The sequence below is a fragment of the Penicillium concentricum genome (assembly GCF_028827145.1).
Source record: "Penicillium concentricum strain IBT 3081 chromosome Unknown utg000002l_segment0_segment0, whole genome shotgun sequence".
NCBI lineage: Eukaryota > Fungi > Ascomycota > Eurotiomycetes > Eurotiales > Aspergillaceae > Penicillium > Penicillium concentricum.
Window position 1 is genome coordinate 5,055,171 of NW_026622755.1, and position 25,995 is coordinate 5,081,165.

General features: G+C 49.9%; 16 protein-coding genes across 16 annotated transcripts; 8 read left to right on the forward strand and 8 right to left on the reverse strand.

Annotated features, from left to right (window-relative positions):
- Nucleotides 1-729: 729 nt before the first annotated feature.
- Nucleotides 730-4,345, forward strand: phoC (uncharacterized protein; the record flags this gene model as incomplete). Its single annotated transcript, XM_056723291.1, has 8 exons — nucleotides 730-839; nucleotides 908-992; nucleotides 1,059-1,184; nucleotides 1,246-1,296; nucleotides 1,359-3,629; nucleotides 3,665-3,845; nucleotides 3,898-4,067; nucleotides 4,130-4,345. Coding segments are annotated over 8 exons (3,210 nt in total), but the record flags the coding sequence as incomplete, so codon positions are not given.
- A 407-nt stretch (nucleotides 4,346-4,752) lies between these two features.
- N7517_005562 (FAM210 family protein) lies at nucleotides 4,753-5,517 on the reverse strand (the record flags this gene model as incomplete). The annotated part of the gene is made up of 2 exons (XM_056723292.1): nucleotides 4,753-4,904; nucleotides 4,959-5,517. The coding sequence occupies 2 exons, from the start codon at nucleotides 5,515-5,517 to the stop codon at nucleotides 4,753-4,755; spliced, it is 711 nt and encodes a 236-aa protein (XP_056579542.1).
- A 417-nt stretch (nucleotides 5,518-5,934) lies between these two features.
- On the forward strand, nucleotides 5,935-6,904 carry N7517_005563 (mitochondrial 54S ribosomal protein uL3m; the record flags this gene model as incomplete). Its single annotated transcript, XM_056723293.1, has 2 exons — nucleotides 5,935-6,718; nucleotides 6,786-6,904. The coding sequence occupies 2 exons, from the start codon at nucleotides 5,935-5,937 to the stop codon at nucleotides 6,902-6,904; spliced, it is 903 nt and encodes a 300-aa protein (XP_056579543.1).
- Nucleotides 6,905-7,144: 240 nt separating this feature from the next.
- Nucleotides 7,145-7,763, reverse strand: N7517_005564 (cytochrome c oxidase assembly factor 1 family protein; the record flags this gene model as incomplete). Its single annotated transcript, XM_056723294.1, has 2 exons — nucleotides 7,145-7,234; nucleotides 7,302-7,763. The coding sequence occupies 2 exons, from the start codon at nucleotides 7,761-7,763 to the stop codon at nucleotides 7,145-7,147; spliced, it is 552 nt and encodes a 183-aa protein (XP_056579544.1).
- Nucleotides 7,764-7,935: 172 nt separating this feature from the next.
- On the forward strand, nucleotides 7,936-8,594 carry N7517_005565 (uncharacterized protein; the record flags this gene model as incomplete). Its single annotated transcript, XM_056723295.1, has 3 exons — nucleotides 7,936-8,076; nucleotides 8,132-8,450; nucleotides 8,500-8,594. 3 exons carry the CDS (start codon nucleotides 7,936-7,938, stop codon nucleotides 8,592-8,594), a joined length of 555 nt encoding a protein of 184 aa, XP_056579545.1.
- A 292-nt stretch (nucleotides 8,595-8,886) lies between these two features.
- On the reverse strand, nucleotides 8,887-11,257 carry N7517_005566 (putative JmjC domain protein; the record flags this gene model as incomplete). The annotated part of the gene is made up of 2 exons (XM_056723296.1): nucleotides 8,887-10,922; nucleotides 10,990-11,257. 2 exons carry the CDS (start codon nucleotides 11,255-11,257, stop codon nucleotides 8,887-8,889), a joined length of 2,304 nt encoding a protein of 767 aa, XP_056579546.1.
- A 793-nt stretch (nucleotides 11,258-12,050) lies between these two features.
- N7517_005567 (putative para-hydroxybenzoate-polyprenyltransferase Coq2) lies at nucleotides 12,051-13,304 on the forward strand (the record flags this gene model as incomplete). The annotated part of the gene is made up of 1 exon (XM_056723297.1): nucleotides 12,051-13,304. One exon carries the CDS (start codon nucleotides 12,051-12,053, stop codon nucleotides 13,302-13,304), a length of 1,254 nt encoding a protein of 417 aa, XP_056579547.1.
- A 51-nt stretch (nucleotides 13,305-13,355) lies between these two features.
- On the reverse strand, nucleotides 13,356-14,113 carry N7517_005568 (putative flavoprotein; the record flags this gene model as incomplete). Its single annotated transcript, XM_056723298.1, has 2 exons — nucleotides 13,356-13,747; nucleotides 13,807-14,113. The coding sequence occupies 2 exons, from the start codon at nucleotides 14,111-14,113 to the stop codon at nucleotides 13,356-13,358; spliced, it is 699 nt and encodes a 232-aa protein (XP_056579548.1).
- Nucleotides 14,114-14,297: 184 nt separating this feature from the next.
- On the forward strand, nucleotides 14,298-14,904 carry N7517_005569 (monothiol glutaredoxin GRX5; the record flags this gene model as incomplete). The annotated part of the gene is made up of 3 exons (XM_056723299.1): nucleotides 14,298-14,337; nucleotides 14,389-14,683; nucleotides 14,750-14,904. The coding sequence occupies exons 1-3, from the start codon at nucleotides 14,314-14,316 to the stop codon at nucleotides 14,902-14,904; spliced, it is 474 nt and encodes a 157-aa protein (XP_056579549.1). The 5' UTR covers nucleotides 14,298-14,313.
- Nucleotides 14,905-15,218: 314 nt separating this feature from the next.
- N7517_005570 (ethanolamine-phosphate cytidylyltransferase) lies at nucleotides 15,219-16,739 on the reverse strand (the record flags this gene model as incomplete). The annotated part of the gene is made up of 4 exons (XM_056723300.1): nucleotides 15,219-15,542; nucleotides 15,598-16,372; nucleotides 16,435-16,552; nucleotides 16,613-16,739. 4 exons carry the CDS (start codon nucleotides 16,737-16,739, stop codon nucleotides 15,219-15,221), a joined length of 1,344 nt encoding a protein of 447 aa, XP_056579550.1.
- Nucleotides 16,740-17,068: 329 nt separating this feature from the next.
- Nucleotides 17,069-18,093, forward strand: N7517_005571 (uncharacterized protein; the record flags this gene model as incomplete). The annotated part of the gene is made up of 2 exons (XM_056723301.1): nucleotides 17,069-17,271; nucleotides 17,334-18,093. 2 exons carry the CDS (start codon nucleotides 17,069-17,071, stop codon nucleotides 18,091-18,093), a joined length of 963 nt encoding a protein of 320 aa, XP_056579551.1.
- Nucleotides 18,094-18,563: 470 nt separating this feature from the next.
- Nucleotides 18,564-19,206, reverse strand: N7517_005572 (putative mitochondrial protein sorting (Msf1); the record flags this gene model as incomplete). Its single annotated transcript, XM_056723302.1, has 2 exons — nucleotides 18,564-18,983; nucleotides 19,054-19,206. The coding sequence occupies 2 exons, from the start codon at nucleotides 19,204-19,206 to the stop codon at nucleotides 18,564-18,566; spliced, it is 573 nt and encodes a 190-aa protein (XP_056579552.1).
- Nucleotides 19,207-19,743: 537 nt separating this feature from the next.
- On the forward strand, nucleotides 19,744-20,482 carry N7517_005573 (thioredoxin peroxidase DOT5; the record flags this gene model as incomplete). Its single annotated transcript, XM_056723303.1, has 2 exons — nucleotides 19,744-20,023; nucleotides 20,133-20,482. 2 exons carry the CDS (start codon nucleotides 19,744-19,746, stop codon nucleotides 20,480-20,482), a joined length of 630 nt encoding a protein of 209 aa, XP_056579553.1.
- Nucleotides 20,483-20,713: 231 nt separating this feature from the next.
- N7517_005574 (oxidoreductase, short-chain dehydrogenase/reductase family) lies at nucleotides 20,714-21,807 on the reverse strand (the record flags this gene model as incomplete). The annotated part of the gene is made up of 4 exons (XM_056723304.1): nucleotides 20,714-20,907; nucleotides 20,953-21,197; nucleotides 21,252-21,690; nucleotides 21,747-21,807. The coding sequence occupies 4 exons, from the start codon at nucleotides 21,805-21,807 to the stop codon at nucleotides 20,714-20,716; spliced, it is 939 nt and encodes a 312-aa protein (XP_056579554.1).
- A 977-nt stretch (nucleotides 21,808-22,784) lies between these two features.
- N7517_005575 (rRNA-processing protein MPP10) lies at nucleotides 22,785-24,929 on the forward strand (the record flags this gene model as incomplete). Its single annotated transcript, XM_056723305.1, has 1 exon — nucleotides 22,785-24,929. One exon carries the CDS (start codon nucleotides 22,785-22,787, stop codon nucleotides 24,927-24,929), a length of 2,145 nt encoding a protein of 714 aa, XP_056579555.1.
- Nucleotides 24,930-25,026: 97 nt separating this feature from the next.
- Nucleotides 25,027-25,823, reverse strand: N7517_005576 (uncharacterized protein; the record flags this gene model as incomplete). Its single annotated transcript, XM_056723306.1, has 2 exons — nucleotides 25,027-25,492; nucleotides 25,552-25,823. The coding sequence occupies 2 exons, from the start codon at nucleotides 25,821-25,823 to the stop codon at nucleotides 25,027-25,029; spliced, it is 738 nt and encodes a 245-aa protein (XP_056579556.1).
- Nucleotides 25,824-25,995: the final 172 nt, after the last annotated feature.

Here is a 25,995-nt window from a genome sequence, read left to right on the forward strand (position 1 = left end):
GTGTGGATTTATTCCCGCCTTGAAATCTTTGTGATTGAAATGAAAGGTTTACATTGAATTTTGGCTACTCCATATGGGGAGTCTATAGAGTATAGTTCCACGGAGAATACCGGCAGAATATGTCCTTAAAAAAGACCTGAGAATAATAGACTTTTGCTAAAACATACTAAAGACTACTAAAGACGACTAAAAAATGTTACTAAATTAACTAAAAATACTAAAAACTTATGGAAATGCACAAAATACTACATTGCAGTGTCTACCAGTAAGTTTAAAACGTGCGTCCACTGTTCACGGTGATTGGCGATAGATGATTCACCCAGCTCCCCACTCCCCGGCTTAATTGCACCTCGCAGCTTTTCCATCCGTTAGACTCGAACTATAGACCTCGCTCTATTTCATTCGTACCTGGTCTATACTCCAGGGCTACCTATGTCCGAGATTTTGCCCCGCTATCTCTCTATCACCGCTTCTATCCCTCTATCGTCTGCTATCCCTCTATCCCTCTGCTATTCTCTACTCTTACCATCTCTTCTATGAGAGCATCTCAACGCAACGTCACACATTTTTATCTGTGTCACTCCCCTGTCCCACTATTATCCTTCCCCACTGTTGCGTATTGACGGCCCCCCTGCCAGCGTACCAACTTTCGTCCCAAACGTGTCCTTGTCATCCCACCCTGTCTTTTTTTCCCTCCCATTGACACCCTTCCACCCTGCCTCGTACAGCTCTTCTTCCAGCTCTCAGCTCCATATTGCTGAGCTTGCGCTACTGTTGCGACCTCGGTCTCTAGAGCTCGGGAGAGCTAAAGCTCTCTCCGAGAGTGTGCAAACATGTATGTATCCCCTGCAACTCCGGCTACCGGCTGATTCATTACTCGAGTTGCTGATATCACCTGACTTGATAGGAAGTTCGGCAAACAGATCCAGCGCAGGCAGCTAGATCTTCCCGAATATGCCGCCAGCTTCGTTAACTACAAGGCGCTGAAGAAGGTTGGTTTTAACATTGCGCGTGCCCGCGCTGGCGAGGGATTATGAATTTGGCTAATTCTTTCACAGCTGATCAAGCAACTCAGCGCTACCCCGACTATCCCGGCACAGAGAACAGCCGAGGAAATCGCGAGAGCTAATGCGGATCCTCAAGGCGCTTTGCGCGCAAACAAGGAGGTGTTCTTCTTCCGTTTGGTAGGTTGTCCGAATAATTTCTTGCATATGGGAAAGTGGATATACTTATCATGATGTATAGGAACGAGAAATTGAGAAGGTGAACACTTTCTACCTTCAGAAAGAATCAGAGGTATGGCTATGTATCCAGTGGACACTCATATCCCTATCCGGAGACTTATCAGATTGCTTTAGTTTTCTCTGCGCCTAAGGACGTTGGTCGACAAGAAGCGGGTAACCCAGTCCCGTGCGGTCTCAAATTCCAAAGCACCGTCAAATTTTGCAGCTATGTTTGAAGGTTTCCAACAATTCGATGGCGACCTGAACAAACTGCAGCAATTCGTTGAGATCAATGAGACTGCCATGTCCAAAATTCTCAAGAAATGGGACAAAACCTCCAAGTCTCGTATGAAGGAGCTGTATCTGCATCGGGCTGTTGAAGTGCAACCATGCTTCAACCGTGAAGTTCTTCGAGACCTTGCAGATAGAGCTACCACCGCACGACTCGAATTGGAGGCCTGGGCCGAGGGCGAGAACATTCAATATGACGCGTCACGTCCATTGGAGCGCACCGCACCTTTAGGGTCAGAAGAGGATGAAATGGACAACCAGATCCTACAGTCAGCCTCCACCGGCAATCTGCAAACACTGCGTGAATGGATAGTCAGGCTGCAGCAGTTGCCGGATGCCCGCGAGCGCGCCACCCGTACATTCTTGACCGCCATCAACGGGTTCTCAGATGAAGTGCTTGCTCTGCTGTTGGAGAGTAAACTGGTTGACATACACGCCGAAGACGATATCAACGAACGAAACTGCCTCCACGAAGCGGCCATCTCGGGCCGATTATTCGTCTTCCATGCAGGTCTTAAGGCAGGCGTTGATTTCGCCCGCGCCGATGTCTATGGCCGAATCCCTCTCCACTACGCATGCATGCACGGCCGCGTGGATATGGTGCGACATCTGCTCGCAGCAGGCCCCCACACAGTCGACATTATGGACCATGACAACTTTACCCCTCTCATCCACAGCATTGTAAAGGGCCAGCTGGCATGCGCCGAGGAGGTTCTGTGTAGCAATGCCCGTGTCGACCCGGAGCCCGAGTCGCCCCCTTTGAAGGGAATGGATCATCGTCCCTTGAAGGGCCCGGATCATATTCCTTTGAACCTCGCCTGTCAACACGGCTCTCTCCCCATCGCGAAGATGCTTCTTGAACGAAATGCGAAGTTGCTGCCGGATGCAGAGGGACTCTACCCCCAGCATATGGTTGCACGCGCCTCACAGTCACCAGAGCTACTATTATTGCTGAAGGAACACGGTGCTGATCTCGACCAGAAGGACAAGCTGTATCAGTGGACTCCGCTGTTCCACGCAGCCAGCGAAGGCTGCGTTCCCTGCCTACGCACCCTCCTCGAGTGTGGTGTTGATTCCCAGGTCGTAGATGAGAAGGGTCTCTCGTCCATGTACTATGCTGCCTGGGAAGGGCATCTGGAGTGCATGCTTCTCCTCTGGGCCCAGCCCTCCGGTAGAAAGCCTGCAATGGGACCGCTTGACATTCTCAATGGCGTGCGGATGCAAGAACCCGGCCCGATGGGTGAACCAATGTCCATGGACACGAGCCTCTCTGAAATGGAAATGGCCGATGGTATCCCAGATCTTGAATTGCCTCCCCCCATTATCCCTCTCCGCCGCTATGGTCACAACTTCCTCGACAAGAAAGTATTCGTTCAACTTCTGTTCGATCAAGGAAATGTCGGTTCTATTGCCTTTGATCAGGCGGGCCGCCATCCCGCTGCTCGCATGACCATCTCTTCCAAGCTGTCAGATCTCATTCCTCGTACTGTCATGCTACCCATCCAGGAGGAGACACGCACAATATCGTTCCATGTGGATAACCTGGACACCTTTGCCGTCGACTTTGAGATCTTCCCTACCTTCGGTTCAAAGGTGATTGCGAAGAGTGTGGCTCTGCCAGACATCTTCCGCGCAGAGTCGTCCAGCACTGGCTCAGGCTGTCTGCCTCTATTCGACCCCAGGCTCCGTTCAATCGGCCAGCTGCGCTTCAACTTCCAAGTCATTAAGCCTTACCACGGCGATCCTCTGGAGATCACACACTTTGCTACATATTGGAAGGCTACTAGTGCACTTGACTCAGAGCACAATGGACTGGTGACTGGTTCCAGTTTGTCGGGAGATTATGTTCAACTCTTTGTACAACTGACCCGGGACCGTGTCGCAGTCCTTTACCCACAATTTATGATCAACCACCACGGAATCGATATCCCAGTGTCTCATTTGACATATGCTCAGTTCCAGGCCATTGGCGCAGACCGCGGCGCCAATAATACCCAGATCCTCCAGTTCTTGGAAACAGAGGCGACGAATGACATGCCGCAGACTCATCGACTCCTGGCGGCGTCGTTCTTGTCGCTACGCGATGTCTTGCGCAGACTGCCTATTGAATTGAATGTCAACATCTCCCCCTCTACCCATCGGCCGCGGAGGAGAAGAAGCTTGATATGACTTCTTTGGCGGATGTCAACACCTTTGCCGATGTTATCCTGACCGATGTCTTTGACCATGCCCGTGTGGCCCGTGAAAAGAACCCAGAATTCATGCGTTCCGTGGTGTTCACCTCCTATAACCCGAACATCTGCAGTGCTCTCAACTGGAAGCAACCCAATTGTGAGTTTCGAAATATAGTTCAACTTGTGCTTGTTATTAATTCTATGACTAGATCCTGTTCTTCTTTGCAACGACCTTGGCCAAATTCGGGACCTGGCTGGGAACGTCGACTCGATGCCCCATGTCAATAGCAGTGGCCGGGCCTCGATGTCGATCAAGGAGTCTGCTCGTATTGCCCAGAGCAATAACTTTATGGGCCTGATCTGCAGATCTAGCCTTTTGGTATGTTTGATTCTATTTCCGCGAGGTCTCTCTCTATAGTTCGCCTGCTGACCACTCTGTAGAATGTCGTTCCCGCGCTCGTCGAAACCATCAAGGAGCTCGGCCTTGTGCTTGTGGCCGACACCTCTGATGAGTCCGGACAGTCGGATCGATTCGAAGAGCTACCCGCCACCGATGCCATGGGCGTTGCCGAATGGGCATACCGTATGCCTGAGGGTGTCAACGGTGTGATGAGAGCCAACGGCATTCTGAGATTTAACGATATGATCGACATGTGATTCGATTCACCTTCGCTTTTCTATTGGGAACACCCTTTACATACGTCGCAATTTAATTTTTTTTTCAACGAAGATTACGAGCTTTGGTAGGCTTTGCCACGGCATATTTGCTTTATTCTCGTGTTTTCTCTTTTGCTCTTGGCTAGTTATTTCAAGCAGAGATAGTCACCGCACGTTCCCTGCCTTGCTTTCCTTTGGTCATTTCCTATCTCATCTTGGGCGCTGGAGATAGAGCTGGGCTTGGTTGTCTGGGTTGGCCTGTTGTTACATGTAGATCGTCCGGAGAGCGTTTTGAGAGGGCAAAAAAAAGATTGCCGTATTAGAGAGTTGAATGGCTAATAATGTACAATGGTCCAAATCCCAAGTCCTGTATCTCCCGCTATGCTACATATATAATCACATCACCTTCACGTACTCTTAGGCTTTCTCTTCCCAATATCCCACCCCCATCCACGCAATGTCTTCACAACCTTCGGCGTCACAGCCGCTGTCAACGGCACTCGAATAAACACGAAGCTCTTGTGAATGGCATAAGCGAAAACCAACTGTGTCCAGATACCTGCAAAAACCAATCAGCACCTCAAAACCCATAAACAAACAAACCAGAACTTACTAGCTTCTTCCTGATTCCGCTCCTCAGCTTGAGCAAGCTGTCCCTGCCCATCCTCCGCCTCAGATCCCTTAGTCTGCGGCCACACAGTCTTGAGCTTATCCTTAACAAACCCAACAACAACATGCTCATAGTATCCAATGCGCTCAACACCAAGCAATCGCACAGCCGCAAAACAGAACGGGAAATCCAGCGCAGACAATCCAAGATACACGCCTAGCGCAGCCCATCCATATTCCCGCGAGAGCTTCTTCAATCGCTGCGACAGCGACGCCTTCTCCTCAGCTCCAGCTCCGGATCCAGATCCCTTGCCGCCGCCAGCCGACCCGGAATTGAACCGGCGCTGCTTGAACTGGAATGAGCTCGGGCCTGGCCGGGTGCGCGTCGAGAAGCGCGTCGTCCCGAAGCTTCGTTGTGACGCTTGTGGTCCCGGGGAGAAGATTGTGCGGCGTGGGAGCGATGGGCGGGTCGAGGGGTGGAGGTATGAGGTCAAGCTTGGGGTTTTGAGGATCTCGCTAGGGCGCGAGATCCATTTTGTGAGGATGGTTGGGCGGAGGGACATGGTTTGTTCTCACCCCTGGTCTCGATTGAGGGGGGTTGTATTCAATGAGGGATTGGTGTTGAGGACATGGAGTTCTTCGTTTTTTTTTTGTTTCTCGGCGTTTTCGGCTTCCGGTCCGATCGGGTTGGCGTGTCTTTGCCGGAGTTAGGGATTAATGCGGGTTGTCTTGGTGTTGATTTTGGAAGGTAATCGTATATGGTAGAAGATAGATGAGTTGTTCAGATGATGTCAATAGCTTTTTTTCTCGTACTATTTGTCCAATAACTCTTAGTTAAATCCGTTAAACGCGTGGAACATGGCCGCTGTGCATTTGTATACTTCGACCGACATATGCGCTGACTAAGCCCCAACACCAAAAACTTCCCGAGTTCTCAGCCACGACGAGCACCCCAATCTCCCTCCCAATATCAACCCACCATGTCGCCGCGCTTAGGAGGGCTACTTCAGCTCTCACCCGTATGGGGTGCCCCATTGATCACTCCCCGGATCCCCGTGCGCTCATTCGGAATCCGAGCCCTCAACCCGCCCAAACCCAGTCGATTCAATATCGGGCCCGGCCTGCCAGTCCTCGAGTCGACGTCGACAGCGGCTCTTCGCCGCAAAGCTAATTCCCTCCCGCTCCGCACTGGTGCTATCGGTATCAAGAAGGGAATGACTGCTATCTACGATCCCGAGTCTGGAAAGCGCATCCCCTGCACTGTCCTCCAGCTGGATCGTGTTGAGGTTATCTCCCACAAGACCCGTGAGAGACATGGTTACTATGCTGTGCAGGTTGGTGCGGGCTGGAAACACCCGAATAATGTGAACAAGTCGATGCTTGGTCATTTCTCGGTTAATGGGCTCTCGCCTAAGCGCCATATCTTTGAGTTCCGTGTTAAGGACGAGGCGGGTCTTATGCCTATTGGTCAGAGTATTGAAGCGGGTTGGTTCCAGGAGGGCCAGTTTGTTGATGCTCGGTCCAATACTAAGGGTAAGGGCTTTGCTGGTGTCATGAAGAGACACGGTTTCCATGGTCAGGATCGGAGTCACGGTGTTAGTTTGGCGCATCGTTCGATGGGTTCTTCTGGTCCTGGTCAGGGTGGTGGTTCTCGTGTTTACCCCGGAAAGAAGATGGCTGGAAACATGGGCAATAACCAGAATACTGTTCAGAACTTGAAGATTCTCAAGGTGGATTCTGAGAATGGTATTGTGGTTGTCAGTGGTATGTGATTTGATCTCGAGCTGCTCTGAGTTTCGAATTTTCCTTTGCTAACATATATTTCCTTCAGGTGCCGTCAGTGGTCCCAAGGGCTGTGTTGTGAGAATCCAGGACGCGATCAAGAAGCCATGGCCCGAAGTGCCACAGGCAGAGTCGGCGGAACCTGCCACGGAACCCGCTACTGCTTAATTGGAGATTTCTTTTCTTAGTTCTGACCATGTACTATTACACCATACGCGCGATATTGTTTGACTTGAGCGGCGTTTGTATATGATACAAAAAATGATATCCTTCTTCCTTTTTCTCTTAGCCATTGAGAAAAAAACAATGGCTTCGCCAAGTTGATAACGCAACAAATGGTCCCATAAAGAATGTCCCCAAACGCCCGAGCCAATGCACTGCTGTATCTGTACACTTCTCCCCCGATATTCAGTTCTTCTGGAAGGGATCCTTATCACCGTCGAGCAATTGAATCACCGTTCCATCCTCAGTCTCCAGACTCCATTCCTCAGTACGGAACTAGAAGAGAAAATCAGTCAGCGACAATTGCAGGACATGTCATAATCCAAATAGACCAAAAACTCACATAGCTCATACGATCCGGTCGAATGCTTCGGAACCTCATCTTGCCCTCAGACTTAGTCCCCTTAACCCAGAACGAGATATCAATGCGACCATGCAATTGATTCATCTCGCCACTGATCCAAGGAATCTGCTGCGCAAAGTAGATCTCATCGCCCAGGATCTCGCGAGCTCGCGGCGACGTCCGCAGCGCATAAAGGGTGCTGCTTACGATGCTCGACGACGACTTCTGGTAATTGAAGATTCCAAGCATGCCTGCTCCCGTCGCCAGAGCGAAAATCGGGAATGTGTAAAGCCACTTTCGGCCTGGCTTGGGGTTCGGTAGCTCGCGGTCCGCACGTCGTTCCAGTAGTGGTCCTGCGTTCGGGCCTGGAGCTGCAATCATTGTCCGTCGGCTGACTGTGTTGGGTCGTGTGGGTTTCCGAGCGAGCGCCACGCGCCGCGTGAATACTCGGAAGAAAGACATAGCTGTGTTTGGGGGGCTTATTTGGTGATTTGCGGGCTGATGGTTGGATTTGGGGGGAGGTTGCGGAAGAAAAGAGTGCCAAACAAGACAAACAGCTTTGACCTTTCGACGTCACTGCACCACCAACGGCTGGGGATACAACGCTTTTGTTTTGATTTTGTGATTTCAAGAAATGGCTGCAGTGAGATTGCGAAAGGCGTTTCGATACCCCGAGGAATCAGAGGGCGAGCGAGAGGAGTTGGATGAAGAAGAACAAGAACGGGTCATCGAGCAGTTACAGAGCCAGAACGATGCCCGCAATGCCCAGTACAGTGTACATATCTTTCTTTCTTTATAGTTGAGAGAATACATGCTAAATATCTTCCTAGATGATTTTTACTGCACTTCCACTGTTGGCTGCTACAGTATTTGTCCCTTCGGTGCTGTCAGCTTCCAGCCAGTCTGAACGATTGTTCTCGCTCCTCAGCCTTGTCTCGTTGTTGACAACGGCCTATATCATGAAATGCTCTCCCCTCCAGCCTGATCGCAAAGGCAAGAAGCCTATGACGTTCCATACCGAACGTATTGCTCGGATTCATGCGGCTCTGGTACCTGGCACCGGTGCCGTTTGCTTGTTGCTGGCTCTGGTCTATCTTTCTACAGGATCATCCTATGGGATCCGGCCAGTGCTGTACTTGATCCCTGGAAGTAAGTCTCTTCTTTCGCGGCTGGAGATACCAAGTCTGACCATGTACAGTCATGCTCGCAGTGATTCTACTTGCTCAAAAGGTCATGCTCTCTGTTGACCTTGCATCCCTCAAGGATCTACAGTACGAGTACAAAGGTGCCTAGTAGTAATTCACGAATTCAACTTGATTTCAACTTGAAAATACGTATGTTCATTATTAGAGTACAACCAGATTTTTGTTAAACCATGGTGTCGCAGAAGAGATAAACCCTTCGGGGAATCACAAATCATACATCCTTCCGATTTCCTGAATCAAAAACCCATTCGCAAATATTCATTACTCATCGTATTTCGCCGGAATACACTTATCCCACAAGTAACCTTTGATCTTTTTGGATCATCTTTCGCAAGTGATCCCGATCGTATGCTCGAATCTGGCAAAGTGCACGACCCGATTCAAGTGCCTGTAACAGAGGTCTGGACAATCAGCGATGGATCAACGGGGATGCCCCCATCGTTCTCATCAAACACCAGAGGATTTTCATCGTTCCCGTTTCCATTCTGTACCGGCTGGTCGAATGGGCTGGACTCGAAGCTGAAGCCCTGGGTTTCAAGGGTCTTCTGTCGCTCCAGTTCCGCTTCCTCGGCTTCCTTCTGGCGTTTTTGAATGCGTCCATGAACATCATCACCGAACTTCTTCAACCACCACAGATTCGATTTCCGGAAATCCACCAAGGTCTCGATGCTGCGCGGATCGGCAACCTTGCTGGTGTCATGGCCGAGAATGGTGCAGTTAGGTTCATATGGCTTCATAGACGGATCACGCTGGCAAGCGCCGCAACTACATTCCTTGCGGCACTTCGGGCAGAGCCAATGGTGTTTCTCCATGGCCTCCTGCGGGGAAATTTCGAAAGCTCGGAACAAACTGCCATAACAATAACGTTGGTCACAATTTGAGCATGGAGCGAGCTTCCAGTCGACTTCGAAATGAAGACAGACGTGGCACCGGTAGACGTTGTCTGATTTGGCCATGAGAGACTGCCGCATTTTGCGCTTCTTTTTAGAACGACTGTTGCCGTCGGAGTCGCTACCAGGGTCTTCGATCATATTCTCTATCATGGGCTTGGGGTTTTTCGGGTCATTCCAGGGGCGGCGCACCAATTGCTGTTGGCAGATCTCCGCTACAGACCTTTTGCCTGCCTGACCGCGGGCGACAACAAAAGTAGGGAACTGAATCCTCAAATCCTTGTTGTTGTCATTGGAGGAAATTATCAACCGTCGCCATGTTTCATAGCGTTCTGTCAACTGCTTCCATGGGAATTGTTCCATCCATTTAAGATTGGAAACGCAGCCACAGCTTCTACCCATCACGTAGCAATCCATGCATACATCATACGGGTCTTCATCGCCACCAAGAGTATTTACGCAGCCAGGACAGGTAAGAAACCTGTTAAAGATGTTGCACCGACAAAATGAGCAGGTGACATTGCTCTGAAACTCGTGATACTCCACGTTCTTCTCTGGGTTTTTTTGCGAGAAGGATTCAGACAACAATATGTTCTTGTACATATTGAAGAGTCGTTTGAAATCATCCCACAGTTGATTCACCGCCGGATGGTCGACCGTCTTTGCTTGCCGCAGCAATTTTGAATACCGTTCAAGAGTGAAGTAAACAATGGCTTTGTTCTTATATTGTTCATCGCGGCAGACCATTCGCGCATGTGGCAAGGCTTCACGCAGAGCCAGCTCGAGCGTGTCCACGGTAGTGCGATTCCAGGCGACTTTCATCGTCCGAGTGCCGCGGTTCCAGACTTGGTGTGCAGCAAGAGGGGGTACAAGAATAAGGTCACCGGGTCGCTGTTCGACTACCCAGGTCTTGAATGGTGCAATCTCCCATGCATGCAAGGGAGCAAAGAAATCCTCAATGTCAATATCATGCCCAAGAACAGACATCCAGTACTCAGAAACAATCCGCCGATCTTTGGTCTCTGTCATGAGCCATATTGAAGAACCCGGCTCCGTTGGCTTGCCGTTTTCTGGAGTCCCGTCGGACGCGTCGACCATTATGTTGTGACCGAGACTGGCACACATTTCTTGGTGTGCTGGCGTGTAAGTACCCTCATGGCCGATATAGCACATCAGGTTCTCTGCCCGCATGTTTTCAGGCAGACTGCTCATCAAATCGCCCGCTGGCGCGATGAAGTCGCCTTCTGTGGACTTGAGGATTTTAGACAGGTTCGTGTTTTGTGACGCAGGGCCTTCAAAGGCTTTGGGTGCTTCATTGAGATAGAACAATGAAGGCGGTAACAGGTTCTCAAGATAAGCGCGCCACTCGGGGGGGCAGTCGATATCCTTGAGGTAGAGTCGTTGGACGGCTTTGTTTGTGTAGTTGTGCACAGTCACCTGCCGAGTGAGCAGTGACAGGCTTTCCAGGTAGTGACCCATACTGAAATTAAAAGACTTCTTTTTCCCTAGATCTCGAACTTCCTCGACTATTAAGAGAAGCTGCAGTTAGCATCAATCAATGAAGGATGAGATGACTCAATAGCGCGAGCTCACCTTTCTTTGCGTATTTTTCTCGAAGCCATTTCTCCGAGAAAAGACCCTTGTCAAGACGTTTTTGAAATCCTCTGATGACCAATGGTCTTCCGCTCAGGACAACTTGGTACAAGACTAGCTTCTCAAAGTCTTCAAGCGGAAATTCGTCAATTGAATCACATGTGATTTCCATCGCAAACTCAAAATTGGGAGTGGATTCAACAACCCTATTGATATTGAGGAGAGGTGACAGTGGCTCAAAAGCCAGGCGAGTTCGATGCGCCGGCATGGCGAGTGCAGAGCCCAAGAGGGGGCAAAATATCAATGGTTATTAGACTGTAATCAGCGCGAAGATCGCAGGAGCGAAGATCATGGTTTGAGGGACACGGCTGGTAGTCGAAGGCAATGTTGAGGTTGCATGTGAGTTATTATTGTTGACTGGCTGGGTGGATTGCGCTGTTCTTTGCTGTTTCTCTTGTGCTGGCGAGGTGGTGGTTGGTTGAGATGATTGACAGTGGGAAGGAGCAGAGGAGTGGGCGGGTACACAGTCGATGGGATCGGAGAGTAGAATATGTCAGTTTAAGCTCGTAAGTGAAGAGGTATGGAATCGGATAGAGGGACGTGAAAGAAAATTATACCGCATTCCCTTCAATTCGGGCGATCATCAACTTCTGGGGGAACGCGGGATGCCGCGTTTTATGGCCTCAGGCAGAAACATACACGTGAACTGTCACTCTTATTTCACCATTTTACCTACATTTATATTTACAAGGGGCCCTGGAGTTGATCTAACCTCTTTCTTTAGATTGAATGCATCTTGCTACTATTTAGCTCAATGTATAATGAGTAGTTGTAGTATAGTTGCAGTATAGTTGCAGTATATTGTGAGGCGACTCCATAGATCTGATGCCCCAAATAGGCTTAGGGGGAGGAACGAAGCCGCTTTTTCCTGCTTGACGATCTAAGTACCGACATCTCCGGATCTTCAAATGGCCAGACCTTAAAGGCTTCTGAGAAGAATATGAATATTGCCTGCCAATTACCCTAACCCATGTTCGGTTTCTAGATTCCCGGCCCTCACCATGCTTTCCACCAGCTCCCGCCTGTTCCGCGCTCGACTATCCCCATATAGGCAGAAGGTCAACCTCACTGGTCTATACAATGGGCGCCTTTCCACACTCGCTCACAATGCCTGTTCCTCAACGCAATTGAACGGCAGCCGATCTCTCGCTGTCGTCTCATACAACGCGTTACGAACAACACAAATCCAAGTCCGACACAGCTCGCAGTTGCAACCGCCCCCAACACAACCAATCGAGACGGATAGTGCAGAGAAGAACCCAGCCACTCACTACACCCCACCGAAGACAGGCTTGATTGCCTCCCTGCCGAGTTCATGGATACCGTATGCGGAATTGGTGCGGCTGGACAAGCCCACGGGCACATACTACCTATTCTTCCCAACTCTCTTTTCTACCCTCCTCGCTGCGCCAATGGCTGGTGTGGCACCGCTTCATGTCTTGGGTACATCAGCACTGTTCTTTTCCGGTGCACTGATCATGCGCGGCGCAGGCTGCGCGATCAACGACCTATGGGACCGAAACCTGGACCCTCACGTCGAGCGCACCAAGTTCCGACCCATTGCCAGAGGTGCACTCTCGCCGAAAAAGGCGGTCCTCTTTACGGGTTCACAGTTGGTGGCTGGATTGGGCGTGCTTCTTTCGTTCCCTACTCAGTGCCTTTGGTATGGGCTTCCTAGCATGCCCATCGTGGTGGCCTATCCGCTTGCTAAGCGCGTGACCAATTACCCGCAAGCTGTCTTGGGTCTTGCCTTTTCATGGGGAGCGATCATGGGATTCCCAGCGTTGGGGGTGGACCTGCTTGCCAATCATGATGCCATGATGGCTGCAGGTGCCCTTTATTCCAGTTGTATTGCTTGGACAGTTCTGTACGATATGATTTATGCACACATGGACATTAAAGACGATGTCAAGGCCGGTATCAAGTCAATTGCCCTCCGCCATGAGCACAACACCAAGGCTGTCCTGAGTGGTCTGGCGGTGGCCCAGGTCTCGCTCCTCGCGGCCGCGGGAGTTGCTGCCGGTTGCGGACCTGTGTTCTTCGTTGGTAGCTGCGGCAGTGCCGTTTTGTCGCTTGGTCTCATGATTTGGAAGGTTCAGTTGAAGAATGTTCGGAACTGCTGGTGGTGGTTCAAGAATGGATGTCTGCTGACCGGTGGAGGGATCTCCTTGGGCTTGCTCGCCGAGTATGTGATGCAATACCTTGGTCTGTACAATACGACGGAGCCGGAGCGCGTGGCCGAGTCGACACAATAAACATGTATAACAATATAGATAGGCGTTCAAGGATTGGTTCCTTTTTCTTGTTCACGGCTTCCGCGCCAACCCCGCCACATAGTTTTGGATGACAGTGACGATATCTTTCCAATCCATCATGTTTCCGGTGTCGACATCTCCACTGGCCAGGCTCTTCTCTATGGGAGGAAGCACCGTCACCCAGCCTTTGGGGTTTGATTCACTCAAACCCCACTCATCACATAGGACTTTAAGCTGCTTCTCGGTCACTGGATGTCGATACATACAGGGGTCCATATCCAACGCTGCAAATACCATAGGCTTCTGAGTCTTGAATCCCATATCCACTACTCCAGTCGTATCCCAGGCCCTGATGACCGAGAGAAGTAGATTATCGGCGATCCCATTGGCCATTCTCGCCATGGTATTTGCAGACATTGGGGCAACCAGTAGAACATGCGCCCCTATGATGATGTCAGTTGATTCATTGTATAATATATCACGTATATACATAGCCACTGACATTTGCGCAGCTCAATATACAGGACCGGTGCCCCGCGCGTCCACGACGGAGACCATTCATCTTCATCCCGGTAGATAGCGTCCACGCCCTCTATTTGAAGCAGAGTGTCGAGAGCCGGCTGCTCCAAGCTCTGTCCGACAAGGAACTTCTCTGGCTCGGTGACCAGGATGCGGACTGATATGTTTTTATTACGACATAGCGCCTCTGCAATGTTGGGCAGCTTAATGGTAGCGGCTGCCAGCAGCACATGGACTTTATTGTCATTTGTACACTGCTGGGCAGTAAAAGGCGATATTTGAGGATCCATTGCAATGCCTAGATAAAGAGGCTTACAGAGGCAAAAAAAGACTGAAGAATAAAAAGATGACTGGTTCATAGAGCCCTAGAGAGCTTAGAAGTGTGGGGATCGACAGACCCGTCGGACCAACCGCTGATTAAATAATACTAAACCTCCAAGACTTTCCCCGAGGCAACTTTACCTCTTCTTTTGTAACCATCACTTTCAAAATGTTTTCCAGAGCAGTTGCATCGGTACGTATAGAATATTCTCCCGCAAGATTTCCCTGGCTCACATGAATCCAGGCTTTCCGCCCGGTCTCACGACCAACCTTTTTGCGCCCCGTCCGCTCGGCCATCCAGTTCCCCTCGGGCCCTTCTATTCCTTCTGTCCTCCATGCACGCCTTCTGTCCAACGAGACCCGGACAGCGATCGATAAGGCGGTCTCTTCCGCCCCCGTCGTTCTGTTCATGAAGGGTACACCCGAGACTCCCCAATGTGGTTTCTCCCGTGCCACCATTCAAATTCTCGGCCTGCAGGGTGTTGATCCCAAGAAGTTCGTTGCTTTCAATGTGCTAGAGGATGCGGAGCTGCGCTCAGGTATGTTGAGATTATATCGAGTGAACTTGTGCCGGATTTGGATTGCTAATCGTCTTGCGTTTACAGGTGTCAAGGAATACTCTGAGTGGCCCACTATTCCCCAACTATACCTCGACAAGGAGTTCATTGGTGGTTGTGATATCTTGATGTCCATGCACCAAAATGGCGAGCTTGCCAAGCTTCTGGAGACCAAGGGTGTCCTGGTTGCGGCGGATGAATAAATAACAGCCGAGTCCGAGTGGAAGATGTCAGTCTATCAATTTGATAGATGGCTGTCTCTGTAAAATTATTTTTCGTTAATGTATTCTGGTCCTAATATCCTGCTGGTCAGATAGTTGTTTTTTAAATTTGACAAATGGAAGGTAATCTCCAATCTATCTGCTCTAGTAGACCAATTGTCACAAGCCGCCATGCAAACGAATGAGGTAGACACTTGTTCAAGAAGAAACCCCAGTTGATGAGGTCTAACATCATATGTACAGTTGATCTTCATTACATAATTAGTATTTCTCACAAAATTCCCGAGGTCCCCAGCCTACTGAGCTGCTTGAGCTGCCTCTTGTGACTTCACCAGATCCTCAGCAATGGCCTTGTCCAGCTTTGCGCGTTGCCTGGCTTCATAAGCTTCACGGCTTTTGAGGATGCGACCAACAATTTCGCCAGCGTTCACATGTTGGAAGGCATGCTGCTCGGCTTCCCGGAATATTCCCATCTTCTTGGGAGCAGTGTAGGGATCATATGTTAGCGGGATGAAGGTCGTGGGTCCATGATAGACAGCATCGGGGGTGCCCCATGGGATTGCCTTCAGGTATGGTTCGCTGGGGGTAAATGGCGCAGAGAAGATAACAGCATTGATGTACTTCAGCGAAAGGTTAGCAAATTGAATAGATGAAAGCAAACCGGGTAAAACTTACGCGGCATTGAAGAACACAGAGACCACGTTCGAAAATGTTCATGATCGGGTAGTTCAAGCCTTTCCAATGGTTGATCACATCGTCATCATGGATACCTGCGACAATATAGGATGGTGCATAGTCCTCTCCGTAATCCTTCAACCTCTTTGCAACTTGATCTGGCTCATACCAGCCACGTTTCCGGCCCTCGGCCTCCTCAAGCTCTGTGACTTTGCGCAGGAATGCAATGTGGCCAGAGGAAAAGAGGTCGAACCCTCCGTCAACATAAACAACCCTTTGCCCGGGTTTGGGTCCCTTTCCATCGACCAACGTCTCGAACAGGCCAGCCTCCTCGGCGAGATGGTCCATCTTCGCGGTGCCGGAGCCAGTCCATGTCCACACCTGAGGGCCAGGCTGAAGACCGCTCTCGTCCGTCGCATAATCCTTGATTCTCTGCAAAAGATCTGTAGCAGAAGCCTTGCGCTCCTCGGGACTTCCATACCCTTCCAGTCCAGCGAGTGTACCCTTCACAGATTTAACAAAGTGGTTCCTGGTGCACAACAGCATGCGGCCAACAAGATCGGTTGTCGATATGCCAGGGGTACGTTTGACGACACGGAACCGTCCAGCGGCCTTAACGAAGCGGTAACAGTCATTTCCATCACTGTCGGAGGTAATATCGTCTCCGTGGACAACATATTTGCATCCGTAGTGGGATACCCAGGGTAGGTAGGTAACGTAGGGGGCATAGGGAACACTCTGGGTAGCCCATCGACACGCGTCAACGGCTGCGACACTAGATAACAGTGGCATTAGTATCAGATCCCAACAGCTAGACCGATATGCGAGCAAACCAACCGTTCTTCGAGTGACATCACTGTCGGACCCTTGTTCTCGAGGATAGCTTGATCGGAGTGTATTCCCACGTAAAGGGCCTTTCCTAGCTGGCGGGCTTGAAGCATAGCACCGGCATGACCTGTAGAGCAATCCCTCCATTAGTTCACAGCAATTGGTTAGGTGGTAATTGTAAACCTACCGTGGTGGCTGAAGTCGAAGCATCCATCGACCCAAAGTCGGTCCTCCGATATTGGTAGATCCTCCTGGGGATCAGCAGGCCATTGTCCAGGCAGAGGAACCTGTTCCTCGAGGGGTGTTGATTCCATTTTTCACAATAGTAACAAATTCGGAATTGTTACAAAATATAGTGAATTGTATAGGAGGGGGGATGTGATCGACAGAGGTAAATTACATGGGAAGGGTACGGTTACAGTAATCTTCGGCATCACAGTCTTGCGGGGAACTTTCTCTCCGGATCTCCTGAACGCTCACCCTTTGAACATAGGGCAACATATTGAGGCATTAACTATTCTGGTCTATTCGGTTTCTTGCTCTCTCGGCTTTTGTGACACCTCCGCCTTGTCCTGCTCCCGACCCGTATCCACTTTCGTCTGTGTCGCATTCTATTTTGCTCTGAAATTGCACACCAACGCCAATGATCCCCTCTACGTTTGCCCCAAGCATCTCGCGGCGAGATACAGCCAAGTCCGGTGGTGGATTTGAAGGGGGATATGGCATCCCACCTCCAGTCATCAGCGGAGGGGGCCTTCTCGGCCCGCAAAGTGCAGGCGCGATCTATCAACATATCCATGAAATGGCCGCGAAACGGATAGCGACTCTCGACTATTTGAGAAAGGCGTAAGTTGAATTACACTCCAGCCAACCCTAAACACTACTAATTCATACGGTGCTATATATAGTCACGAAGGACGAGTTTATTGGTTTAATACTGTGCATTTCTCCCGGGCTGACATCGCCCGCCTGCCATACTTTGAAGCCCGGAAACTTTCTCGCCGCGCAATCAATTATCTGCTTCTAGGCTTGTCATTGCCAACAATCCTAGATGTTAACTCCACGCCGTTCGAGTATGTACGTGCCCTGAATGCTTTATTACTGGAATTCGAAACATTCCAGCAAGTGCATCCCCCAGATGGCAGCTCCTCGTCAAGTCTTGCAAGGGCCCGTATACCCCAAATGTTCAAGCGGGCGACACATACAGGTACCAAGACCCGACGTGCGAGCTCTGCAAACGAGATCGGACTCCCAATGCAATCCAGCGACCCATCAGATCTGAAGAGCACGGCAGGGAATCTCGGGTCGGCTTCCTCTGCGGCGGCCTCGGTCACCTCCTTCCCACTCACAGAGTCTTCGGATCTTCTTCCTGGCGAGGAGTATACTTATCTTCTCACGCCATCGTTGCCATTCGAGCCGGACTTCTTTGAGACATTTGCAACCTTATGTGATGTCTTGATTGACACTTATAGCCGGCTCACTGCTCTAGTATCATCTCCAGCTGTCTGCACGGTGGCCCTGGGCGAAACATTTTCCAAAGCAGATGCCAGGTTACGAAAGATCATGGTGGCCGGCGCAGTGCGTGAGTTCGAAGACGCGAGCCGAAATGGCGTCAAGAGCGAAGTTGCTGGGGTCAGTCGGGTGGTACTTGGTGGTTTATTGGGATAACAGCAAGGGTTCGCTGTATATTTGGGTCTGGTGTTCATGGTCAGCTTTGACAGGACATATGGTTGGGTGTATTATGAGATATGAATTTATCAAGGTGAATGTTGTACGATAATAGAATTTCAGATCTAAGTTTGAAAGGTTCTAATGATACATCTGTGCCGCCTTCTTGATTGGGGCTACTCGGTACAAAAAGCAGGGTATAAAGACAACTCGCTTGAAATGAGGTAATTGAGAACTTTTCTTGGCCATGCGGATTCGTGAGGCGAAAGGTGGTATTCATGAACAGGTTGAAAGAGTCGAGAATCGAAAAAGCCAGGTTGAAACAAGGAACTCCACTGGGCGCCACATGCTCGAATATGCAAAACAGACGCCGGTATATGCAGTCGCTGGATGTTGAATGCTGAAGGGATAAAAACAAGATATCATGTTGAGAAGAGGATTGCGGGAAGTATATCGACGGTATGGGGCGCTCATGATTGGAGGCCTTGCTTTTCAAGTTCGCGTTGTTCGCCGAAGACGCGGCGGCTCATCTCGAGGACGGTTTCGAATCCTTCACGGCCCATCTTGGCATTTTCACGGAAACGATCCACGCTTGCCTCTTCAACCTTGTTCTTGATCTTTTGCCATCCACCGCAGAGAGCGGTGATTTTTGCTTCTTGGCTGAATTCGGTCGTGGTGGCCGGGTTAAGGGAGGATTGCCGGTAGATAACAGTCTCGCGGACGCTGAGGACGTTCGACCATGTCAGATTGGTGGAGCACATGGTCACCTTCTTTGCGACCGGATCGACATAAGAGATTTCGTAGACGTGAGATGTATTCGTTCCACCGAGAATCGAGAGAACCCATTGTGGTACAGACTGATTGCACGTGATAAGACGCTCAGTTCGCAGCTAGAGGCAAAGGTTAGTACAAACGCTTCGGGATGTTTCGGAAGTTCTGCTTTAATGTTGGATGACTCACAATTCCAGTGCTTGGGTCGACGGTTCGAGAGAGCGTGTCTACACCCACGACGTGTGTAGACTTATCATTCCAAGGACAGTACTTGCGCCAGTTCGCTGTTGATACTTCGTCCCATGAGTAGTCGAATGTGCATCCGGAAGAAAAGACCTTCATAGTGGCGAGTCACAGTTTACCTCAACGATGCCGTTGGGTCGCGTGATCTTGAAATAGGGTATTTGGATGAACAGCCTTGACAAGCGTTGTGGTGGATAGGATAGAATAAATTGGTAGTTTTGAACCCGAGGGCAGAGAAAGGCTGAGTCAAGATGAGAGTGAGAGATGGGATAAGGAGTTTGCAGAAAGTGAATTAAGTCTAAATCTATGAAGAAAGTCGGGAGGCAAAATATGAGTAAGTCAGATAAAGAGAAAATGGAGAAGAGTGGATTTTAACGATCGACCTTGAGGGGAAAATCCTTTTTTTTTTTCCCTTCGGGTCAGGACCAGGGCGCGTTCGGAGCGCCACAGCACTCGCCACAGCGCCACCGGGTTTTCCCGGTTCCTGCTTATGTAATCAAGGCCGCTGCACCGGGCAGATATGCAGCTGACATGTTCCAGAACGTCCAATTAACTCTATTCAATATATTGCTCTATCCGGGTCTTTTTTCTTTTCTCCTTTTTCCCCTTTTCCCCTTTTCCCCTTTTCCCCACATCATGGTCGAACTCAGGAAACGCAAGGCGGCAGTCCCACTCCCCGTCCCAGAGAAGAAGACCAAACAAGCTCCCAAGCCCAAACAAGAAGATGTTATCGATAAAAATACTGAAAAAAGCCCCGCGCCAAAGGTCCCTGAGGTGGATGATACAATCGACATAGAAACTTTCGGTGGCGAGTTTGAAACCAATGAGGGTGAAAAAACAACTTTGAAGAAGCTCCTCGAGGAGAGCAAGTCGGGCGTGGTGTTCTTTACTTACCCCAAAGCCTCAACACCTGGCTGTAAGTCCCTGTGTCCTGCTCAGTGCTTCTCTTGAGAGGACCGGGCTGTGTTCTTGGCATACTTTGCAACCATCCTACTCCAGCAGACTGCTTACGCCGCTTCATCCAGGTACCAAGCAAGCTTGCTTGTTCCGTGATAACTACACCCACCTGTCTTCTACTGGTCTTTCTATCTACGGCCTTTCGAGCGACTCCAACAAGGCCAACACTACGTTCAAAACAAGACAAAACCTACCGTACCCTCTTATGTGTGACCCCCAGGCCGCTCTTATTGCGGCTATTGGGTTCAAGAAGTCCCCCAAGGGTACATTGCGAGGCGTCTTTGCCGTGGATAAGAAGGGTAAGGTCTTGCTCCGCGAGGCCGGTGGCCCAGACGCGACTGTGGACGCTGTCCAGAAGATTGTTGCCAATGCGCCTAGTGTGGAAGCTACCAAGGAGGAAGTTGATGACGCAAAGTGATTCCACTCGAGTGGTAGTGTACAGTCACAATCACAACAAGCGACACTAAGATACCAGATATTGCATGCATGGCACCATCTACGGTGGTTTATTTCTTCCGGTGTACGTGTTTGGCGTAGATTATTAGCGACATGAGTCGGGGACCGTCAGGTTGTTTTGAATGCTGTGGATTCCCATCTATACAGTTTTTAAAACACTGGAACAGCACAATTGATTCGTTGCAGCTTCCCCCTATCCATTGACCATCATACCTCCGTTGGGATGCAAACACTGTCCGGAGATATAGCTGCTGTCCTGGCTTGCGAGGAAAACGAAACATGTTGCGACCTCGCTAGGCTGACCCGGTCGACCAATCGGCACTGTATGGAACTGTTCCATAGGCCCGGTTTGCATTGTGGCCGGAATCAGAGGCGTCCAGACTTGGTCTTATTAGCATTTGACTTGGAAAAAAAAAGATACGGAGGACCTACTTGGACCGGGGCAAACACAATTGACCCGAATGCCTTTCTTTATCTGCTGGTTTGACAAAGCGCGAGTAAATGCGACAATTGCTCCTTTGGTCGAGGTGTAATCCAGGAGATCGCCTCGGCCAATATAAGGATTGACGGATGCGCAATTGATGATGGTAGCTCCCTGCTTCATGTGAACAAGAGAATACTTGGCGAGGTAAAAGAATGAGTGAATGTTGGTTTCGAAAGATTTCTCCCACTGGGATCTTGTGGTGCGTTAGTAGGATACATTGGCCGAGCAACAATGTTGGGCAACTCACTCATCGAGCTCGCTGATATCGCTCAGCATGTCTTGGAACGCGGCGTTGTTCACAAGAATGTCAATGCCACCCATCTTTTCCAAGGCCATATTGATGATCTTCTGACAATTCTCCTTCTTGCGGATGTCGATAGCGAGAGTGTGGCATTTCTGTCCATATTCTTCGACTCTCTTCTTTGTCACTTGCGCATCCGACTCCTCTTCTGGCAAGTAAACAATTAGACTTGACGCACCCTCCATTGCGTACAAGATTGCAATTGCCCGGCCAATTCCAGAATCACCTCCGGTGATGATTGCTCTTTTTCCTTCGAGCTTTCCAGCAGCTTTGTAGATCTGATAACCGTAATCCTCGGTAGGAATATGAGTAGACACAGGCTTGGGATCTCCCATGTCAGACTGCAGACCCGGCTTTGACAAGTGTTGTACAGGGATCTTATGGCCTATATGGTGAAGTATTATGTTAGAAACTAATACTTGATAAGCAATACTTACTCACCTGGCGCAAACTGGGATTTAGACCCACTGGCCTCTCGCTCGATATACTGTCCAGCAGGCATATTGGCAGGTTTAGGGCGTGAATATGGACAAGAGTGGTGAATGTAGATAACTTCTGTGTATAGATTTGTAAATATGGTATAGCTCTCTATGTAGGAAACCACCATTTAAGTAAGGAAATTGATATATGGCGACCAATATCTAAAGCTGGGCCCATTAATGTCACAATGATGTCTGCTTACATTCCATTGCTTCCAAGCTTTGCCTATATTGAGGCGATATACAGCCTATAGTGATGAGCCACCCAGAGCATCTCTGTTCTAGACTTTTTCTGTGGCGGTAGTTTGATCGATCACGCTGAACTATTCGATCCTTCATTGTTGTAGCCACGAGTTGGCCATTCTAAGGACACCTGTATGTCCAATCGGACAAGGTACTTGCTACCTCGATGGCACTTCTTTATTTTGTTTCGATATCCATTTATAAACTGCCTCTGTGCCACGTTTGCCGTCGAGGTTATCAATAGTGTATGACAGACGTTTGGCGTCATTTGCCCGCCTTTGTTGGTGGCGTTCTTCACCTAGACAGCTCGAAGATACAACAGTCCAAATTTTGCTTTTTAACATGCACTCGCTATAGGAATAACATGGTATATTCCTCTTGTTTTTTGTTATAAGAGACCTAAGAAAGAGAATGGGGAAACATTGACCAAGTGCTATATACACCTATGAATCCTTAGACCCAGTATATTTGAGTGGTTTCCAATGGTTTTGGCTCAAAAGTTCAGCTTTGGTCATTTCCATGGAATATGAAGTGATTCCATCAAAAAGAAGCCATAGTAAATCAGTATAGAGAGTAGTAGCAGGTCTAGTTGTATGTTGTAGTAGACCTCAGGTCGAGAGATATACTGGCGATCCTTATCTTATCAACCAGCAACGTGATTGGCTCCCGACCGTCCGCCCGGCGATAATTTTTTCTATCGCGCTTTCGGCTTCTCGAGACTCTTGGTATTCCAACAAATTGCCTGGCTCTTTTCACAATGGCGAAAGGGCAGTCTAAATCCAAGTCTGTATCGGTTAATACCGCCAAACCTTCCGAACAGATGGCTCTGTCGTCCGCTCTGTCCTCGCCATGGGCGTTCCTCCGTCCCACGAACGATTTACATACCACCGTCGTGGATTCTGCAAAGCACATCCTTGATTCCCTCGCTGGCTCTGTTGTGGACGCCCAGACCACTCGCCGGCAACTCAACAAAAAGCGCAAAAGATCAGCCCTCGAATCGGATTCAGTCACCCAGCTCCAATTGAAGAACCTCTACGTGGACGGCTTCACCTCGAATCAAATATGGGAACAAGCAACACGGATTCTCGAGTCGACTGGCGACGAGATTGAGCGCGATATCACTTTGATTTCCCAACATGGCGGCTACATCGAGTCGGCCGACTCCGAGCAGCTCGAGGATATCTCTGACCCTGAGGGTGCACAAAGCGACAGCGACAGCCACGAGAGCATGCTTGAAGATCTTTCCGAGGGATCAGGCGCCGAAGACGATCTCGACGCAGAATCTGACCAAGAGGTCGATATGGGATCTGACGAAGACATGGAAGACATTGAAGACATGGAAGATGATGCCAATTCCTCAATTGGCTCCGCCGAAGGAGAGCCCGAAGAATTTGTCGAGGATAAATTTGGACTGAACGACGGATTCTTCTCCATCGACGACTTCAACAAGCAGTCCGAGGCTTTGGAGAGACAGGATGCCACAGGAGGGCCTGAGCAGGCCGAAGACAGCGATGAGGAGGATCTCGACTGGCATTCGAACCCGTTGATGGCTGGAAATGCTGCGACCATTCGTAGTACCAATAAATCGAAGGATTCACGCCCAACAGAAAAGGAAGATGAAGACATGGATGATAGTGAGGAGGAAGGACCAACTTTCGGCAATGCTGATCTCCACGGCGACTCTGATTCCGATGATCAAGACGTTGCGGACATGGATGACGGTGAAGCCGCCGACTGGGTTAACACCAGTGATATCAAATACGCCGATTTCTTCGCACCTCCACCCCGCAAAGCCTCCAACAAGAAACATCGCGCCCTCCCGAAAACCCAACCCGATGCACCGGCAGTCGACGAGGACGATGTCAAACGCGCTATGGACGACGTTCGACGGGACTTGTTTGACGATGGCGATGCAGACTCCGCCGAAGAAGAGGAGAAGGATCTTGACGGATCCGCAGATCCTACTGCTCCTCGCTCAACACATGAGAAGCAGAGGGCACGTATCGCAGATGAAATCCGTCGTCTGGAGTCGGCCAACGTGGCCAAGAAAGAATGGATGTATACTGGTGAGGCCAGAGCTGTCGAGCGACCCATCAATTCTCTTATTGAAGAAGACCTTGACTTTGAACGAATTGGAAAACCCGTTCCCGTCAACACCAACGAGACCACCGAGGACATCGAGGAACTCATCAAGCGCCGAATTCTCGCCATGGAGTTCGACGAAGTCATCCGCCGTCGGCCAGGTGCCGAAGGCCAGCAACCCGGAAAGAAGCCCCGCTTCGAGTTGGCTGATACCAAGGCGGAGCAAGGTCTGGCCGAGATGTATGAAACCGAGCATCTTCGCGCTAATGATCCCAACTTCGTGGATACTAAGGACCGCAAGTTGATGCGCGAACATGCCGAGATCACCAGTCTTTGGAACGAGGTCAGCTCTCAACTGGATACGCTATGCAACTGGCACTACAAGCCTAAGGTCGCCCAAGCAAGCATCAACGTCGTTACTGATGCGCCAACAATCATGATGGAGGAGGCACGCCCAACGGCTGGCGGTGCTGCCGGTGGCCCTGTTGGACTTGCACCACAGGAGATCTACACACCCGGTGACAGTGGCCGAGTTAAGGGCGAGGTGGTCCTCAAGACCGGCGCGTCTATCTCCAAGGAGGAGATGACCCGTGAGCAGAAGGCCAAGAACAGACGCCAGAATAAGCAAACGCAAAAGAAGGCCGATGCTGGCAAGCCCACTGAGCAAAAGACTGGCAAGGCGGCTGAGAAGCAGCAGATGATTTCAGACCTGAAGAAGGGAGGGGTCAAGGTTATTGACAAGGAGGGCCGTATGACGAATATCGACGGTGGCTCTGTCCACGAGAGCGCCAAAAACAGAGGAGACAATCTGAAATTGTGAGGGGGTTGAAATTTAAAGGGCCAGTATGTACCATTCAGGAGTCATATTTTCTACTACATAAAATCTATTTTCTAGCATTGCACATATCATCATGTGTTCACTTTTTCTGATCACGTTTGGCACGTATCGTGTAGAGGAATATGTTCTCTCTATTATACCCGTCAGCCCCAGGATCATCCAGGACCGGCTCCATTTCGAAAGCCTTTTTCGCCATCTTCATGAACCGCATGTCGGCACGTCTGCGACGCTTGTAACAAAAGTAACAGACCGAGTTGGGTCCCAGGAGGTCCTGGAGCGTGGTGATCAAGAGAGGGAAAGCCGGCTCGAAATAGACGCAGTCTGCAGCGATGATGACATCTGGTCTCGAAGGAATCTGGTTTGGGATCGGTTCTCCCCAGTTTAGTATCGCAGCAGTCGCTTTCGGGCCGAGATTGTTTAGTTGAATGTTGGACTTCATTAAGGAAAACATAGGTTGTTGGTCTGTGATATAAATCGGGTGTTCGAGATGACACCCGCGTGCCATTGCGAGTCCAACAAGGCCACCTCCAGCTCCGAGTTCCACGCTGTTAAATATTGGATTAGGACGAAACGAGAAGAGAAGCCCAGCTGAGTGAGCGCTCACATTGTTTTGTCAGATAGATCAGCGGCGTGACGACTGAGAAGGTATTTGGCCAAAGCCATACCTGCTGGCCATAATTGGCCACCACATCCATCTTTCAGGTCTTCTTTTAATAGCAATGGTTCTTTCAGGAGTCCGTCGAATGAGACGCCTGTGGTCATCACAGCTTTCAGTACTCGCGTAGGGGCCAGGGATTCGCTGATTGTGAGTCCATCTGGACTGGATGGTGGGCTCGATTCTGGGCCCGGAAGAGTTGGCATCGGTATTTCTATCATTGTGGGATATTTGTGAATTGTTGATATTTGGGAATTGTTGACCGAGAAAGTTTTTAGTGGGGGATCTGTAGCTTATCGCGAATTCGACCCAGAAGGATCACATGATTGGTTGAGTGGCGATTTGCCTATTAAATGGCTCAAATATAAGAGTCAAAATTGAATGGATGGAATT